This window comes from Apus apus, chromosome 5 (genome assembly GCF_020740795.1).
Source record: "Apus apus isolate bApuApu2 chromosome 5, bApuApu2.pri.cur, whole genome shotgun sequence".
Taxonomy (NCBI): domain Eukaryota; kingdom Metazoa; phylum Chordata; class Aves; order Apodiformes; family Apodidae; genus Apus; species Apus apus.
The window spans coordinates 57,498,927-57,513,210 of NC_067286.1; the positions used below are offsets into that span (position 1 = coordinate 57,498,927).

Below are 14,284 nucleotides of genomic sequence, written 5' to 3' on the forward strand. Positions count from 1 at the left end.
GGGATGACATTCACACTGCCAGCCCTTCCTTGTCAGTGAGGCACTTAAATCTTGCACAGACTCCTACACACGAAAAGCTGGACCAGTACCAAAAGGAAAGTGTTAAGTTAGTCCAAAATGAAACCCAAGTTCAACAAATGTCCAGAGATGGCATAAAACCAGTCCACAACACCACTCAGGAAATGGTATTTTTTTCCTACATACTTCAGTGCATTCTACATTTAACTCCAAAACAAGTAAAATTTACTAATTGTAAAATGTCAAGGATTGTAAATTTTAAGAATTTCAGGATAGGGCATGATCTTGACTAATTCAGTAGAAGTACAGTTAGTCTGTGTTATCAGGCCACTGTTTTCCCTTAATTCTCCGCAGAATGTGCAGGGTAGATAAAGCTGAATACTGAAGTGTTAGGAACATTTTCAAGGCACCTGTTGAAAGACTTGCTCGTTTTTAATATTTTCCACTGGTTAACCACAAATGTTAACAACCGTGTATGTGTATGAGCATCTGAGCATGTACCTCCTCAAGAATAAAAAATTTCAACGGGTCCTGCATTGTTCTCCTCAGCGGGGATTTTTGTTGTCCATCTCAGAAGATAAAACTAGTTCTGAATTCATATGAGTAAAAGAGCTGTTCCAAAAAATAAGCTTTTAAGATTTGAATTTGAGTCAAAGTAAATTACTTGGTTTATTCCACGTGTCCTTAGCAAAGCAATATATTCACCAGTGATACTGATGGACAAACTTTATTGTAGGAGATGAACAGAAAGAAGAATCATCACCACTGTAGCATTCTCAAGGAGTTGCTTGCCCATGCACTATGACAAACATTTTTACAGACGTGAGCATGTAAATACTTGAGTGCTACAGTCTGCAGCCCACAGCTGGTGCTGGGAACTTCTTATTTGTGTCAGCAGCTCACTGCTAGCTGCCACCTTCTTGCTCTTTGCCACTATTAGTAGTCTTCTGAGTGTCAACAGAATCTGGCATTTCTATGTTCTCTTTTCGTAGCCCTCCTTCCTGTGGCACTTTTGTTGTTTTCAATTTTAGGCTGTCACTCTTGTGATTAATGGACGAATTCAGCCTGGATGAGTTCCATCTCCATCTTCTCATACTCCTACAAAAATCTTTTCTGACGTTTTCACTAACCAGCACATAGATGATTGGATCAGCAACGCTGTTTGCAGTAGCTAAACACAGAAACACTGTAAAAATTGAATAGATATCTTTTTCAAATGGACATGAGCAATTTTGATAAAGCATAAAATATATGGATCTTGTTATGAGTACCACATGGTAAGGAGCAAAGCAGATCAGGAAAATTACAATAATGGCAATAGCCAAATACTTCACTTTGGCTTTTTGGTGACACGTCAAGATTTTGCTTGGTTTTGTACTTTGGAAAATCTTGTAGTTTGTGAAAATGAGGGTTGTGAAAGGTATGGCGAATCCAAATAGGAATCTGGCAAAGCTGAAAGAAGCCAATTTTATGTCAAGGGGAAAAGTCTCAAAGCAGGTCCTGTTATTCACTGAATCTTCCATACTAAATACTGGAGCATGGATTATTGCGACCACAGCGAAGAGAAGACACACTATGATTATTGCTTTTTTCTGTCCTCTTCTCCCCCTTGATTCCAAAGCATACACCAGTGCCACGTAACGATCCACAGAAATGCAGCACAGAAGCAGAATGCTGATGTATATGTTGCAGAAGAAGATGAATCCTGTTATTCTGCAAGCCGTTACACTCATATTCCACTGGTGCTCATTTTGCACATAGATAATCCAGAGAGGCAAAGTGCTTAAATACATCAGCTCACACAATGATAAACTGAAAATGTAGATGGCAATTACTTTATTCCTTTGGATTTGTACAAATGTAAGCAGGGAAGTTATGCAATTTGCTGGAATGCCTATGGCAAAAACAATGCTGTAAACAGCAACCAGAAGTGTCTTGCTGTCTTTGTAGGGCATTCCTGTGCAAGTGGAGCTATTATTTGCATCTGTACAATTATCCATTATTCTTTTTCCAGATGATGTTCCCTGAGAATGAGAAGACAAGTTGGAAAGTTAGCATGTGCATCACTTAAAAATGTGTCAGTAAAGCTTATGGTGCCATAGGTGCCAACAGGACATGTCAGGGGAAAAAGTGAGATCACAGAATCATAGAATAGTTGGAGCTGAAAGGGACCTTAAAGATCATCTAGTTCCAACCCCCACTGCATGTGCGGGGACACCTCCCGCTAGACCAGGTTGCTCAATGCCCCATTCAACCTGGCCTTGAACACTTCCAGGGAGGGGACATCCACAGACTCCCCGAGCAACCTGTTCCAGAGTCTCACCACCCTCACACTAAAGAATTTCTTCCTAATGTCTAACCTAAATCTACCCTCTTACAGCTTAAAACCATTTCCCCTAATGGATGCTTGTCTTGGGGAAACACCTAAGACAGGCAGGTTTTCCAAGACCTCCTGTAGTGTGTCCTCTGTGAGCCAGGTCTGATTTACTTCCAAGAAAAAGTGCCTTTGTTCGCAAGGAATTTCTTGAGTTCAGCAAGCCTGTTTACTAAAATAAAATATTGAGGACTGTCCCTGAAGCAGGATGCCTCATAAATGAGAGAAAGCTGCTAATCAATTACTAAAGTCACTTCCCAGAGGAAATTAAGGGCAGTAGTCTTAGATTTTATCTATATATATTTATTCTTACTATTATTATTATTATCATTACTTCAAAATTAGTAACAAGACTGCAAACAGTAAAGATTTCAGAGACAGACTTCCAAAAGAACCATTTATGGTCAGTCAGATGGGGAAATAATCTGAAGTAGGCAGTGGTAGTGGTTGTCTTAGAGACTATCCCACACACAGGAATGAGAATCTGGCCACTGGTGTTTGTCTCCACACTGTATTACAACATAGTGGTTTAGAACTAGCTAATTGATACTTCCCTCCTCCCTCCTTTTAATTAATAACTGCATCTGAAGAACATAAACTTGCAGTGCTATGTAATACCCATGATAACAAGCTAGTGAAACTGCTTACCACATCTATTTGGATGTCTCTGTGAAACAACGGTAAAGAAGGGCGGTTAGAGGAAGTGAACAAGGTCAGAGAGAAGAATATACACACATTTAAGAAATGGAGGTGAAGAAAACTAGTGGTCTTTGAACAGGAGTGGTGACAAAACCCTCCACCTTTCTGAGATACCCATAAACATGAACAGACCTGGCATTTGGTCAGTGCTAAGTAGTACTGGGAGAAACATTTATTGCAAAGTCGTGTGATGATTTCCATGCAGAAATTTTCTCCAAGTGAAGAGAGGAATAAGGAGGTGTATGTGCCCTTAAGAATTGTACTTTGCTGCATATATGAGTTGAAGATGTCCACTGAACAACGTCCTTGATAAAAAAAGGTCTTGTCTGGCCTAGTCTTCTGGTCATTCTGTTATGGGGTAGACACCTGCTCCAGGAAACAGCCAAACTCCACAAGGAGTATGTTAACAGAGACTGAGTTCCTTCAGACAAAGGAGGGGGATGAGCTTTTCTGGTCCCCAGTGCCCGTGATCAATTTCTTTAATCTCAAGTTCATGCAGGTAGGAAGGCAGCTTTTAGCAGCCTCAGAACATTTATTTGTTGCTTGTTTGGGCCCTCGTCAAACAGATCAAGTCTGTTCCCAGTGCAATGGGGTTGTCTTCTGCATCTCTGGGGGGGGCATTGCTTCCCCTCTATGTGGGCAAGAACAATCCCTGGAATGGCACAAGCAGCTCCACCTTGAATGCCTGGCAGACTACCTGCCATTCAAGATCCCTACAGCTTGAAGGGGAATCAGGTCCCCTAACTCAGTTTAGTTACCAGATGATGAGAACAGTATGAGAAAATGGACACAGGTTGCCTTAGCCTGCAAGATCCTCATGGCAGCACGGTGCTAGCCACAGCCATGACCACCAAGAGAGCATCTCCTGGCCTATGCCAAGAAGTGTTCATTTCCATCAAGCACCTCAAATTAGTCAGAGCTTGCTCAATGACAGCAGCTTCTGAGTGAAGATGTCCTGGCAAGTGAGCAGATGGGGCAGAGGCAGTGGTATGTGCCATCCCCATCCCTGTTGGCTGTGTAAGCTCTTCCTTGGCGTGAGGATGTCGGAAATGAAAAAGTGCTGTGTGAGTGGAAGAAGCACACTCTGGAGGCCATGACCATGCTCTGCAACTACCTTCCACTTCCCCCTGCAGCAAACCATGCTCTGCTCACGTGCTGACACCACGGTGAAGGTTAGCAGCAGCTGCTGCGCTCCTTGGGCCAAAGTCTCTTGCCAGAGGGCCACATCCCTTCCTGATAATCAGACTTGAGTCTAGTGGGTATCATGAAGCCCCCTCGAGGGGGATCTGAAGTTTCCTTCAGTTCCAAACTTCCCATCTTATGAATGACTGGAGAAGAAGTACCCAGCAGGGCTGCTGCAGGGTTACTGTGCGGGATGGCGTAGTTACTACCCTTCTTTCCTGGCAGTGAAAGTGTACTGATAGCTGGTGTTAACTTAGAAAAACTATAGTTGTGATAAAAACTGGTAGTGAGTTGATTTTTTTTGCTTCCTCTAGGCATCTGCCACCCTTGGGGAATGAGGTGGCGTTTTCTCAGGGCCACTTACTCTACCGCTGTGTAGAGGGGATTAAAAGCAATGCTCAGCTTCAGGTTCAGCAGCAGTTCTATGCCCAGACCTCACCTGAGATAGGAGACCTTGTCCTTGACTCAGATGGGTCTGACCAGTGGAGAGCTGCTGTGCACCTGCACACCATAGAGCAATACTGGAGACCCCCCCTTTTAACGTGAAGCCCATCAGGTAAATACAACTTCTGTGTGAGGGCAATGGCAGCAGCCGAGGTGGGGACGTGGTGCCATCTCATTCCACCTCAGTTACTCCACAGTTTTCTACCCGCATGCCAGTATAAAAAAAACAATTTTGAAGTGTGGTTGAATGTGTGCTCTCCTCTCTTCTCTCTGGGTTTGCACACTTGTCTTGACCCTGTGTTTATCTGAATCTTCTCCTTTGTGAGCTGCCTACGCCTGCTTGCTCGTGCGATGCACCTTTCCCTCAGAGGTGCCTGTCCCACCAGCGAGCACCAGTGGTGGTATAGGGCAGGAAGGAAGTGGTAGAAGAGTTATTCTGTAGGCACATGGTTCCCAGTGTTTCTTTCTCTCACCTCCTCCCTGTCCAGTGTGCTCCAAGTCTCCTTCCCATGCTTGGTACTCATGAGGGAGCCTCAGGAAGGAGACACCTGTAACTTTTTAAGCGGCCTGCAAGGGACATGCTTTTTTTTCTTGGCTTTTGGCATATGGCCTTAGCCACAGGGACTGAGACTGAGCTGAGGAGACCTTCACCTTTAATGACTGTCAGCTGCTTAGCACAAAGCCTCAACTGGCAAAGTGCAGTCATAGGGGTGAATTTACACTTCTAGGGAAAAAACATGCTGAATGCCTCTCCTGAAGGTCTGGCCTGTCAAGTCAGGAGCCTGGATCATTCCTAGCTTTAATGGTTTACTTCTCAGCCCCACATCAGGAAGGAAGAGAGATCAACATCCATTTGCTTCCCTCCCTCCTCTTCCCTTGGCTCTCTGCTCTGTCCTGGGAAGAAACTTCTAGCCCTTGCCCTTGAATCCAGCCCAAGTTCTGAGCTTCACTTATCTCTGCTCAACTCTCCAGGCCTGCAGAGGGGTTTCCTCCTTAAATTGGAGGTCAGAAAGCAGCACTTAGCAGACAGTGTATGAAATTTCACCCTCTGTAATTGAATGCACATTTTTATCCTCTTCTCAGGCCTTTAGGGTTTTCTGTTTTGATACATGGCCCAGCCTAGAAGAGTCACAGTTCTGTCTTCTTTGGTGACTGGGCTGTGATGGATAGATCCCCACATCTCTCAAATGTAGCATTCATAACTGTGCTGCTTTATGTAAAGAGGCAGCTGGTTACCTGTGAGCACTTTGATGTCATCCCACACTGGTGCAGGACTGGAGCAGGCTAGTCTCCATCTCAGATATTAATTCGAATATAAAATATTATCAAACAGTGGAGAAAAACATAAACCCTTTCAGGGTTCATTTTCTGTGAATATTTGTGATGAGCAATTTTAGTGATGGAAACATTGGTTGGAACAGCAGAACTTGAGAGACTTATCACATATAGCAATTTTCAAGCATTCATAAAAGGTCAAACATAGTTGTGTTGCCAAGGATGAGTGATATTCAAGACCATGTTTGTGAGAGACAAACTGTTTAAATGCATTAGCTTTCTTAGCTACCCTGTAGCTTCCACTTGAGCAGAGGATGTCCAAAGTATCTGTTGTCACCTTTCTGTGCCCTATCCTGTTCTGCTAGGCTTCAATGACTAGTACTAGGTGTTACATCAGGTCGTGGCTGTATTTTGCATCAACATGTCAATGTATATTTAGCAGCACTCTGAGCTCTTACTCTGTGGGACACAAACTGCATGAAAACCGGAGTCAACAAGTGCATGGTTTTCACCTTCAAGATGTGCAAAACATCTCATCTTCCAGGACAGAGACATCACCTCTGGCTCAGGAAGCACCCCTGAGCACTAATCACTGGAAGATGGAGTAATCCACTAAGGAAGATTTGCTGTGTGCCTGCTGTGTATTTACACTCTTCCCTGGACATCTGCTCTTGGCCTAGGTCATAGCCACAATATTGGGGTAGGCAGACCTTGCATTTCTAACATTGTTGTGTTATGTTCACGTTGCTAGAAAAATAGGTCATTACATTACATGCTCCTAAAATGGAGTGTTTACATGCTCTAACACAGTGAGACCTTAGGGTGAGAAAATCCTGGAAAAGGGCAGGGCACCTGTAAAAATGGTTGTGGATGGAAGAGGCATGACAGACATTTTCTTGCTGTGTGGTGAGACAGCAGAAGTGACTTGCTGCAGACCTACCAACAGGGCTGTGAAGCCTGATCTAGATTGACTGCCCTTTCCTCACCTTCTCTGGGATGCAGTGCACCTTGTGCAGTGCAGGCCACACGTGGCCTGGATTTACCAGGAGCAAGGGAAAGGTGGCTCTTTCTTAGGCTTTCTTAGAAAGTGGAAGATTTCAAATATTGAAGTGGTGTCTGGTCTGGCAGGAACCAGAGCTTTGTTCTGCTGTGCAGGAGAGCCTGTGTGATGGTCATCTGTCCTCTCCCCTACCCAGCCTCAGGGAGCACTGAACTATCCTACAAAGGTGCCCTACACACTTCAAGGGAGATGAGATCTGGAACCTAGGATGCTGTGAGGATGTGGCTTCACATCACAGCCATGCCAGAATAAACACCCTGGTTGTCACCTTCTCTCTCTGCCCTGTCCCTGACCAGTAGGTGCCTGACCCTGTCGTGAACACACACACACAGTGGTAAGCCAGCAGAAAACTTGTCCCCGTTTTGTATCTGGGTCAGCTGTCCACCTGTCAACTTTTCTGAAGTGGTGACAAGGGTCAAAGCAGCACCAGGGCTGGCATAAAAGAGTAAGTAGTTAGTAGCACATGGCCAGGAGTGGAGCAGCAAAAGGCAGGTGAAAGGAGGGTTGTACTGAGAACAACTTTGCCGTGGTGTTAGTTGCAGCCTCCATCAGCCTGCAGAGGCATTGGTGATCTCTGCTGACTATTTAGGGCTCTTTGCAAACGAGCTACTCAGCCAAGCACCTTCTCTGTGGATGCCTCAAGTCCTTTGGATAAGCAGAGCATCTGGCTGTTTGGGTCATGTGGAGGTGGACAGCAGCTCTAACCACATCACTCTCTTCAGTTCTTTTCCTTGAAATCATAACTTCTAAGCCCTGAAAAGTGTGTGGAATTTTGTGAGCATGTCAGCTTAGAGGTTACTCCCTCAGAGTAAAGATCTTCCCCAGAGCCTGGCCCTGAATGAAGCAGAAAGGGGTCCTGGGAGGTGCTGAGACTTGACTGGGGGCTCCTACTGCTCATTCAGGCCAGTTGTATTAATATTTGGTCTTCCCTCATGGGACTGAAGTGCTTTTGCTAACACAAAGGTGTAAAGAGGGAAGTGAAAACAAGGGGGAAAGCAAAAGGCTTTTTTTGGCCTTTTTTTTTTTTTTTGCTTTATTTGTCTGTGAGCTACTGATGTAAAACTGTTTCAATTTCCAACAGAGAAGTTGGAGTGATAAAAATAGCCCATATTAGGAAAGGTGAGAAAGTTCAGATACAATTACAGTGAAGAAGGGAGAAGACAAAAAAAGCACAATAGTTGAATAAAGCATTGGTTGAAAGTCTTTGGGTTAATTCACCAGAGATACAGAGGGATAGAAGAGAAAAAAGCAACACAGTGAAATACATAACATGAGTACAATTAGATCAGCAGAGCACATTATCTATATGCTTTTAATTTAAAAATAATTTTCCAATCATCCTTCTATACGAAAGAATATTGTAAGATCTGAGAATATAGAGGGGTTTATGTGGATATGAAGAATACTTTTTTTTAAAAGCTACGCTTATAATGGTTAAGATAAAAACAGCCCACCCCTTCACATCTTCCTTCCTGCTCCCACTGCTTAGAAAGAATGGCAACCTACGTGTTTTAAAGCACAAATCAGCCTTCAGTGAAACCGTTTTTCCTGAGGGGTTTTGTGTACTTTCCTTAGTACCATTAACTATGAGACAAGATTTCTAATGTGGTGTCGGTCTCACAAGTCAAATCTACTACCATATGACATCAGTTCCCAGATATGACAGATATGCCACCTACAATACCCAGCACCAGTAATATCACTTCTAAATGTGGGCTTCTCTTTCTCACGCAGAACCTACACTGCCTCTCTGTAAGCTTTAAGAACTATTAAACTTTCCAGCTTTTGCCTGATAATTTTCATAAAAACAGAAATTTATATGGATTATTTGATCTGATGTTCTTAAAAGCAGGAAAAAATTTGTGGTGTCTTTGGGGATAAAAATAGATTTAACCCATTAGCCCAGAAGTCCGTGAGCTGTTTATTTTTATTGTTTTTTTGTTGTGTTTTTTTTTTTTCCAATTAGTAATAAACAAATTAGTAAAAGAACTTGCTCCTCTGAGTAAGTCTCAGCATACAAAGGAAAATCAGCAATGCCTCCTCTTAGTTGCTAAGCAGACTCATGGTTTTTACTGGTACACACAAGATAGTACGAGTTGAAACTGTATATTTTCAAATTTGAATATATCAATACATAAGTTTGAAATGATCTAGTTTCAACTCTCTGTAGAGGAAAAAAGGATGTTTAAAGCTATGGGACTATACTGGGAATCCAGCCCAAGCACAACTCCATCTTAAGAGACCTGCCTCCTTCCTAGCTTGATCAGAAGGAAACCACTGTTGGGATTTGAATGCAGAGACAAATACACATCATATGAAGTAGCTTTAATGCCTAGTCAGGAAAAAAATCTCCACATGATTCCTGAAAGATGAAAGTAGCAAGGTGGGTTTTTTTTATTTGCTAGATTCCTAGTTGAGTTTTGCCCTTCTTTGAACACTCCCTGGCTACTGCAGCCGTGGAGAAGACTTAAGAAAACAGGGAAGGCCTCTGAGCAGCCTTCTGGTGAACAAAGGCATGGCATATGCTTTGTTTTGGTCACCAAATGTAGTCATCTCATGTTCAGGCAGGTTTTGGTAGAAGTTAGCACTTCTGCATCAGTGGTTACACTCATCTCCAGCTGCAAGATACCAGACAGAGAGAACGATGGTGAAGCAGGTAATCCCTGGGGACTACTGCTGGTTAAAACAAGCTATGGAGCATTTATAGGCTGCAAATAGCTGCTGTAAGGAAGCAGCAGGACCTTGGGATTAGTTACACTGCCTTAGTATTTAAATCTATACTGCAGATATAGGCAATCTTATTACAAATTTTTTTTTGAGTCAAAAAAAGGAAGATATTAATAATCTGCCATGCAGGAAGGGAAGTCAGCAATCATTTCTGATGAGATGAAGGCAGCTGATTTATCTCATGATACACTGTTCATAGATGTGAACTCTATTTTGCTAAAATAAGCAGCTGTGAGTGAACTGGCACGTAATTTGGGGCTGACAAAGGACCTGGCTTAAAATTGTTAACTTTCTATGTACTGGGTTTCTTAGTGCCTTGTTACACCACCTCGTGAGGAACTAGAGAGGAGAGAAGAATGCCAGGCAGGTGTGCTGGATTTGGTAGCAGGGGAGCGGCCCCAGGGTGGCTCCTGCAAGAAGCTACTGAAAGCTCCCCAATCAGGTGGCCAAGGCTGAGCCATTAGAGGGACAATAGATGCAACTGACATATGAAAGAACTGATACAAGACCTGAAAGCAGAGAGAGAAAAAGAAGAGCTGAGCTGGAGAAGTGAGAACAGTGCCAGAGTGGAGATCCCGTGGTTGGTGAGGAAGAAGGGGAAGGAGATGCCGAGCAGAAGTTCCCCTGCAGCCTACGGTGAGAAGGCAGGCTGTCCCCTTGCACTCATGGAGAAACTTGGTGGAACATTCCCTGAAGGCATCAGGAGGGGCAACTATGGACCTGCAGCCCATGGACTTGGATCTGCAGCTGTGGAGGACCCTGCACCAGGGGAGGTGACTGTTCCTGAAGCAGCCCATGACTCTGTGGGAAGCCTGTGCTGGAGCAGCTTGCTCCTGAGGGACTGTACCTTGTGGGAAGGACTCATGAAGGAGAGGTTCATGGAGGACTCTCTCCCATGGGAGGGACTGTAAGGAATCCTTCTTCCTGAGGAGGATGGTGTGGCAAGAACCACCAGCCTGTGAACTGACTCTGAACTCCATCCCCATCCTCCTGTGCTGCTGGGGGGAAGGAGGGAGAAAAACTGGGAACAAAGTGATTTGGGCCCGGGAAGAAGGGAGGGGTGGGGTAACATATTTCAGCACTACTCTTTGTGTTGTCTGTGTCCTGTGTGCATTCGATTAGTGTGAAATTAAATTATTATTTTTCCCCAAGCGAGGTCTGTTTTGCCTGTGACTGTAATTGGTGAGTGAAATGCTTCTTGTCCTTTGCCTTGACCCACAAGCTTCTAGTTGACATTTGTCCTCCCCATCCCACGTGTTTGTGAGGGATGGGGGAGGGAGTTGAGTGAGTGGCCATGAGGTTCTTGGTTGTCAGGTGAGGCCCAAACCACGACAGCAGCTAAGAGAGAAATGTGCAAATGAAAGCTCCTGCTACATAGTTTAAATGCATCTTTCAACACATCTAAAAGTGGGTAAAACTACATACGTGCCATATGGATTAGATGGAGGAAGTTCACAGATGAAAAACAGACCCAAAATCCCCCACAAGCACTGGATTTTTTTCTCCAGTCTCATGGTCTGAAGGCCATGACTCATGGTTTTGGGACTTTTGGACCTGAAAAAGTTTTCTCCCTAAGAGCATCAGAGAGTGGCTGTTGCAGGGCAGGTTTACCAGCTTGTCTAGTAAAGGTCCCACAGCCAGAGGAATGGCTTCATGGCCAGGAGAACCATCAAGATCCCCAGAAATGCCCTCATAAATTTGATTCAAAAGGTTGAGGAAAACACAGACTTCGGAGCAGAGCCAGTGAAAGTGAAGAGCCAAGAGCAGCCCCAAGACTGGCAAGTTCTGTGCTGCTGATTCACACCTTCCTCTACACAGACCTTCATTACACACAAAACCAGCAGACACTTGTGCTTGAGGCCTCCCTAAAAGCTACCAGAGCTTAACAGATCGCCTTGGCAGTGGGGGCTATTTAAATATGCCTTCTGCTACTTGAGTGGCTCATTTGGAATCCTAATTGGCTAGACTTGCTCACTCATGCTGGAACTATGATGTCTTGGAGGAAGGAGATGAGAGGAGGCATTCCCATGCACAGCTTCTCTGACCCACCTTGGGGTGCTCCTGGATGTCAAAAGCACAACAAAGTGCTGGTAGAGTTAACACTGACGGCTTATGTATGGATGAATATTACTCTAGACTCCCGAAAAAGCAGGCTGGCTTATTGAGGGAGTAGCTGTTCTAACAAGACAAGGAGGTCTGGCCATGCCAGCACCCTGCTACAGCTAAGCTTGTGCCCCTAACAGAGATGCTCTGTCACCTCTAGGCTTTAGGATCAACCCAGCAGCTATTTATGGGCAACTTTCTCCTTCTTCTGGGCATCAGCCATCCAAACCTTCAAACAAGAGACTCCTGCCAGACCTCTGGCACCTTCAGTTAGAAACATACATAGTCACAGAAAAGCCTGTACTAGAGCCATTTTCATCTCAGATTATCATGACTCAAAATCATCTCTGGGGCAGCACCTGTTCCATTGGAGTTGCTGGAGGTTTTTGGACTGAGGCCATGTATCTTTTCACCCTTCAGTGAATGATGGCACAAGTGACATCTGGGCCAACGTAAAGGCCTTCAAGTCTATGAGTAAAAGACAACCACAGCTAATCTGTGACCAAGAGAGAGGCTTGTTCCTGCTAGGAGGACCGTCATGTCCAGAGGTGTGAACGTAAGTGATTTTCAAACCTCTGCTGGCCTAGGACATCCACAAATGGTAACTCACACCTCTTTCATTGTTCAAGATCCCATGGAAACCGGAGATTGCTGGCTCAGGCAACAAGTGTCCAGCCAGAACTGATGCCGAGCAGTGACACTTGCAGAGTATATTTGTTCATAACCAAACACATATCCTGATCAAAATCCCAAATTCACAAGCTTCTCCCCTTCCTGTACTGACACCTCCATTGCACTAGTGACAGTCACAGGGATCACAGGCTTTTCCTCCATCCTCAAAATAAGATTGTCCCTTCCATCCATCTGAAATGCCCCAGTACATCTTAGCTGTACTGAAAAGAGTGAGAGTAGACAGGATGCACACCATTGCCAGTGGTAGGAAAATGCAAAGGTGGTGTTGAGCTTTGACCTTGTGACAGTAGATTAACCCTGCCTGGTGAGTCTGTGTGGGACCTGATGTCACCTGGGAGCTGTGGCTGGTAGCATCATCAGTCCTAAAGGACTAAATGTTTTTTCTGGGGAGCAAAAACATGCCAAAAATAATTTGGTGACCTGCCAGACTTGGGCTCACTGACATATTGCTCGTCACTGAGAAGTCTAGCTAATTTTCCCTCAAAATTGGTTTTCTTTTGTCTAAAGTGAATGTGTCTCAGCAGGTGGGATCTACAAAGCCTTGTGAAAACCACAGTGCCTTCTATATTTCAAGCAATTCTATTTTTAACAGAGCAGTTAAACATGATTTTTACAAGTGCTCTGAACTCAGACACCAATATGTCCTCCTTTTCCATTTACCATGAAACTCAATTTCTTCATTTCTTGTTGTCCTATGGTTCACTCTCAACCAACTGGAGAACTACTGTTTTCTGCCATCTGGGTCACCTCCTATAGCTAGCTAGCTTACGTAGCAGCAGAGGGGTTTTCCCCTTAAGACCTTAGTTATACCAGCAAAAACTGTGACACTCGAGATTCTTTTTTACACCTACACATCTCTGATGTCTCTCTCAGCCCCTACACTCCCTCTCTGACATGCTCTGCAGAAAGCAAGTGTAAAGATGATGGGATTTTTGCCGGTATAGTGAGATCCTTGAATACCTCCACCACTCTGTTAGAGTCCCAGCATGGGAGGGAGGGCTAAGCAAAAATAGTGTCCTCCATATATATTGGCTGCAAAAGGGTTCAGTTTAAATCAGTGATTTTCATAGAGTGAGGCACACCCCACTCAGGAGGCAATAATGTGTGGCACAGGGATGTGAGAAGATGTTCTATCTGCTAAACCTTGCTTAAGTGGTTCTAGCTCCACACATGAGCCTCCTTGAAGACAGAAGTAGTGTGGAGATATCCAGATGTTTTTGCACAGGCAGCTGAGTCTGTGCAGGGAGGGAAAAAGGGTAAAAAGAGAAAAAATAACCTCAGGTGAAAATGGGACAACACTAGTTTCAGCACTGAACTGCTCATTCCTAATTACACCCCACAGCACAACATGTTTGCATTGAGTATCAGGAAAGAGCAAGCAAAACCTGAGCTTGTGCTGAACTCAGGCCAGATGTAGAGGCACTAAGTCCCAGACAGCAGCCACAGAAACCTGTGCTCACACTGTCTCACACACCCCTCCAGCCACGTTCCTGTTGCACTGGGACCACAACTGCTACTGTGAGCGGTGGCACAACCGTCTTTGTAACTGCAGCAGTGCTGCCTTCCACTTCCTCACTTCTGGCTCTTTCTGGTGGGGGAACCAGAATCACTTTTCTAACATCTTGTGAACAAAAATAGAGGAGCCAGGCTAGGAGGGCAAAATTATTCCGTGCAAAGCTGTGAAATTTCCATTTCAGCTCTGAAGTGGG

General features: G+C 44.5%; 1 protein-coding gene across 1 annotated transcript; it reads right to left on the bottom strand.

The window, feature by feature from the left end:
- Positions 1–923: 923 nt before the first annotated feature.
- On the bottom strand, positions 924–2,027 carry GPR132 (G protein-coupled receptor 132). The gene has a single exon (XM_051621456.1). It carries the CDS (start codon positions 2,016–2,018, stop codon positions 924–926), a length of 1,095 nt encoding a protein of 364 aa, XP_051477416.1. The 5' UTR covers positions 2,019–2,027.
- Positions 2,028–14,284: the final 12,257 nt, after the last annotated feature.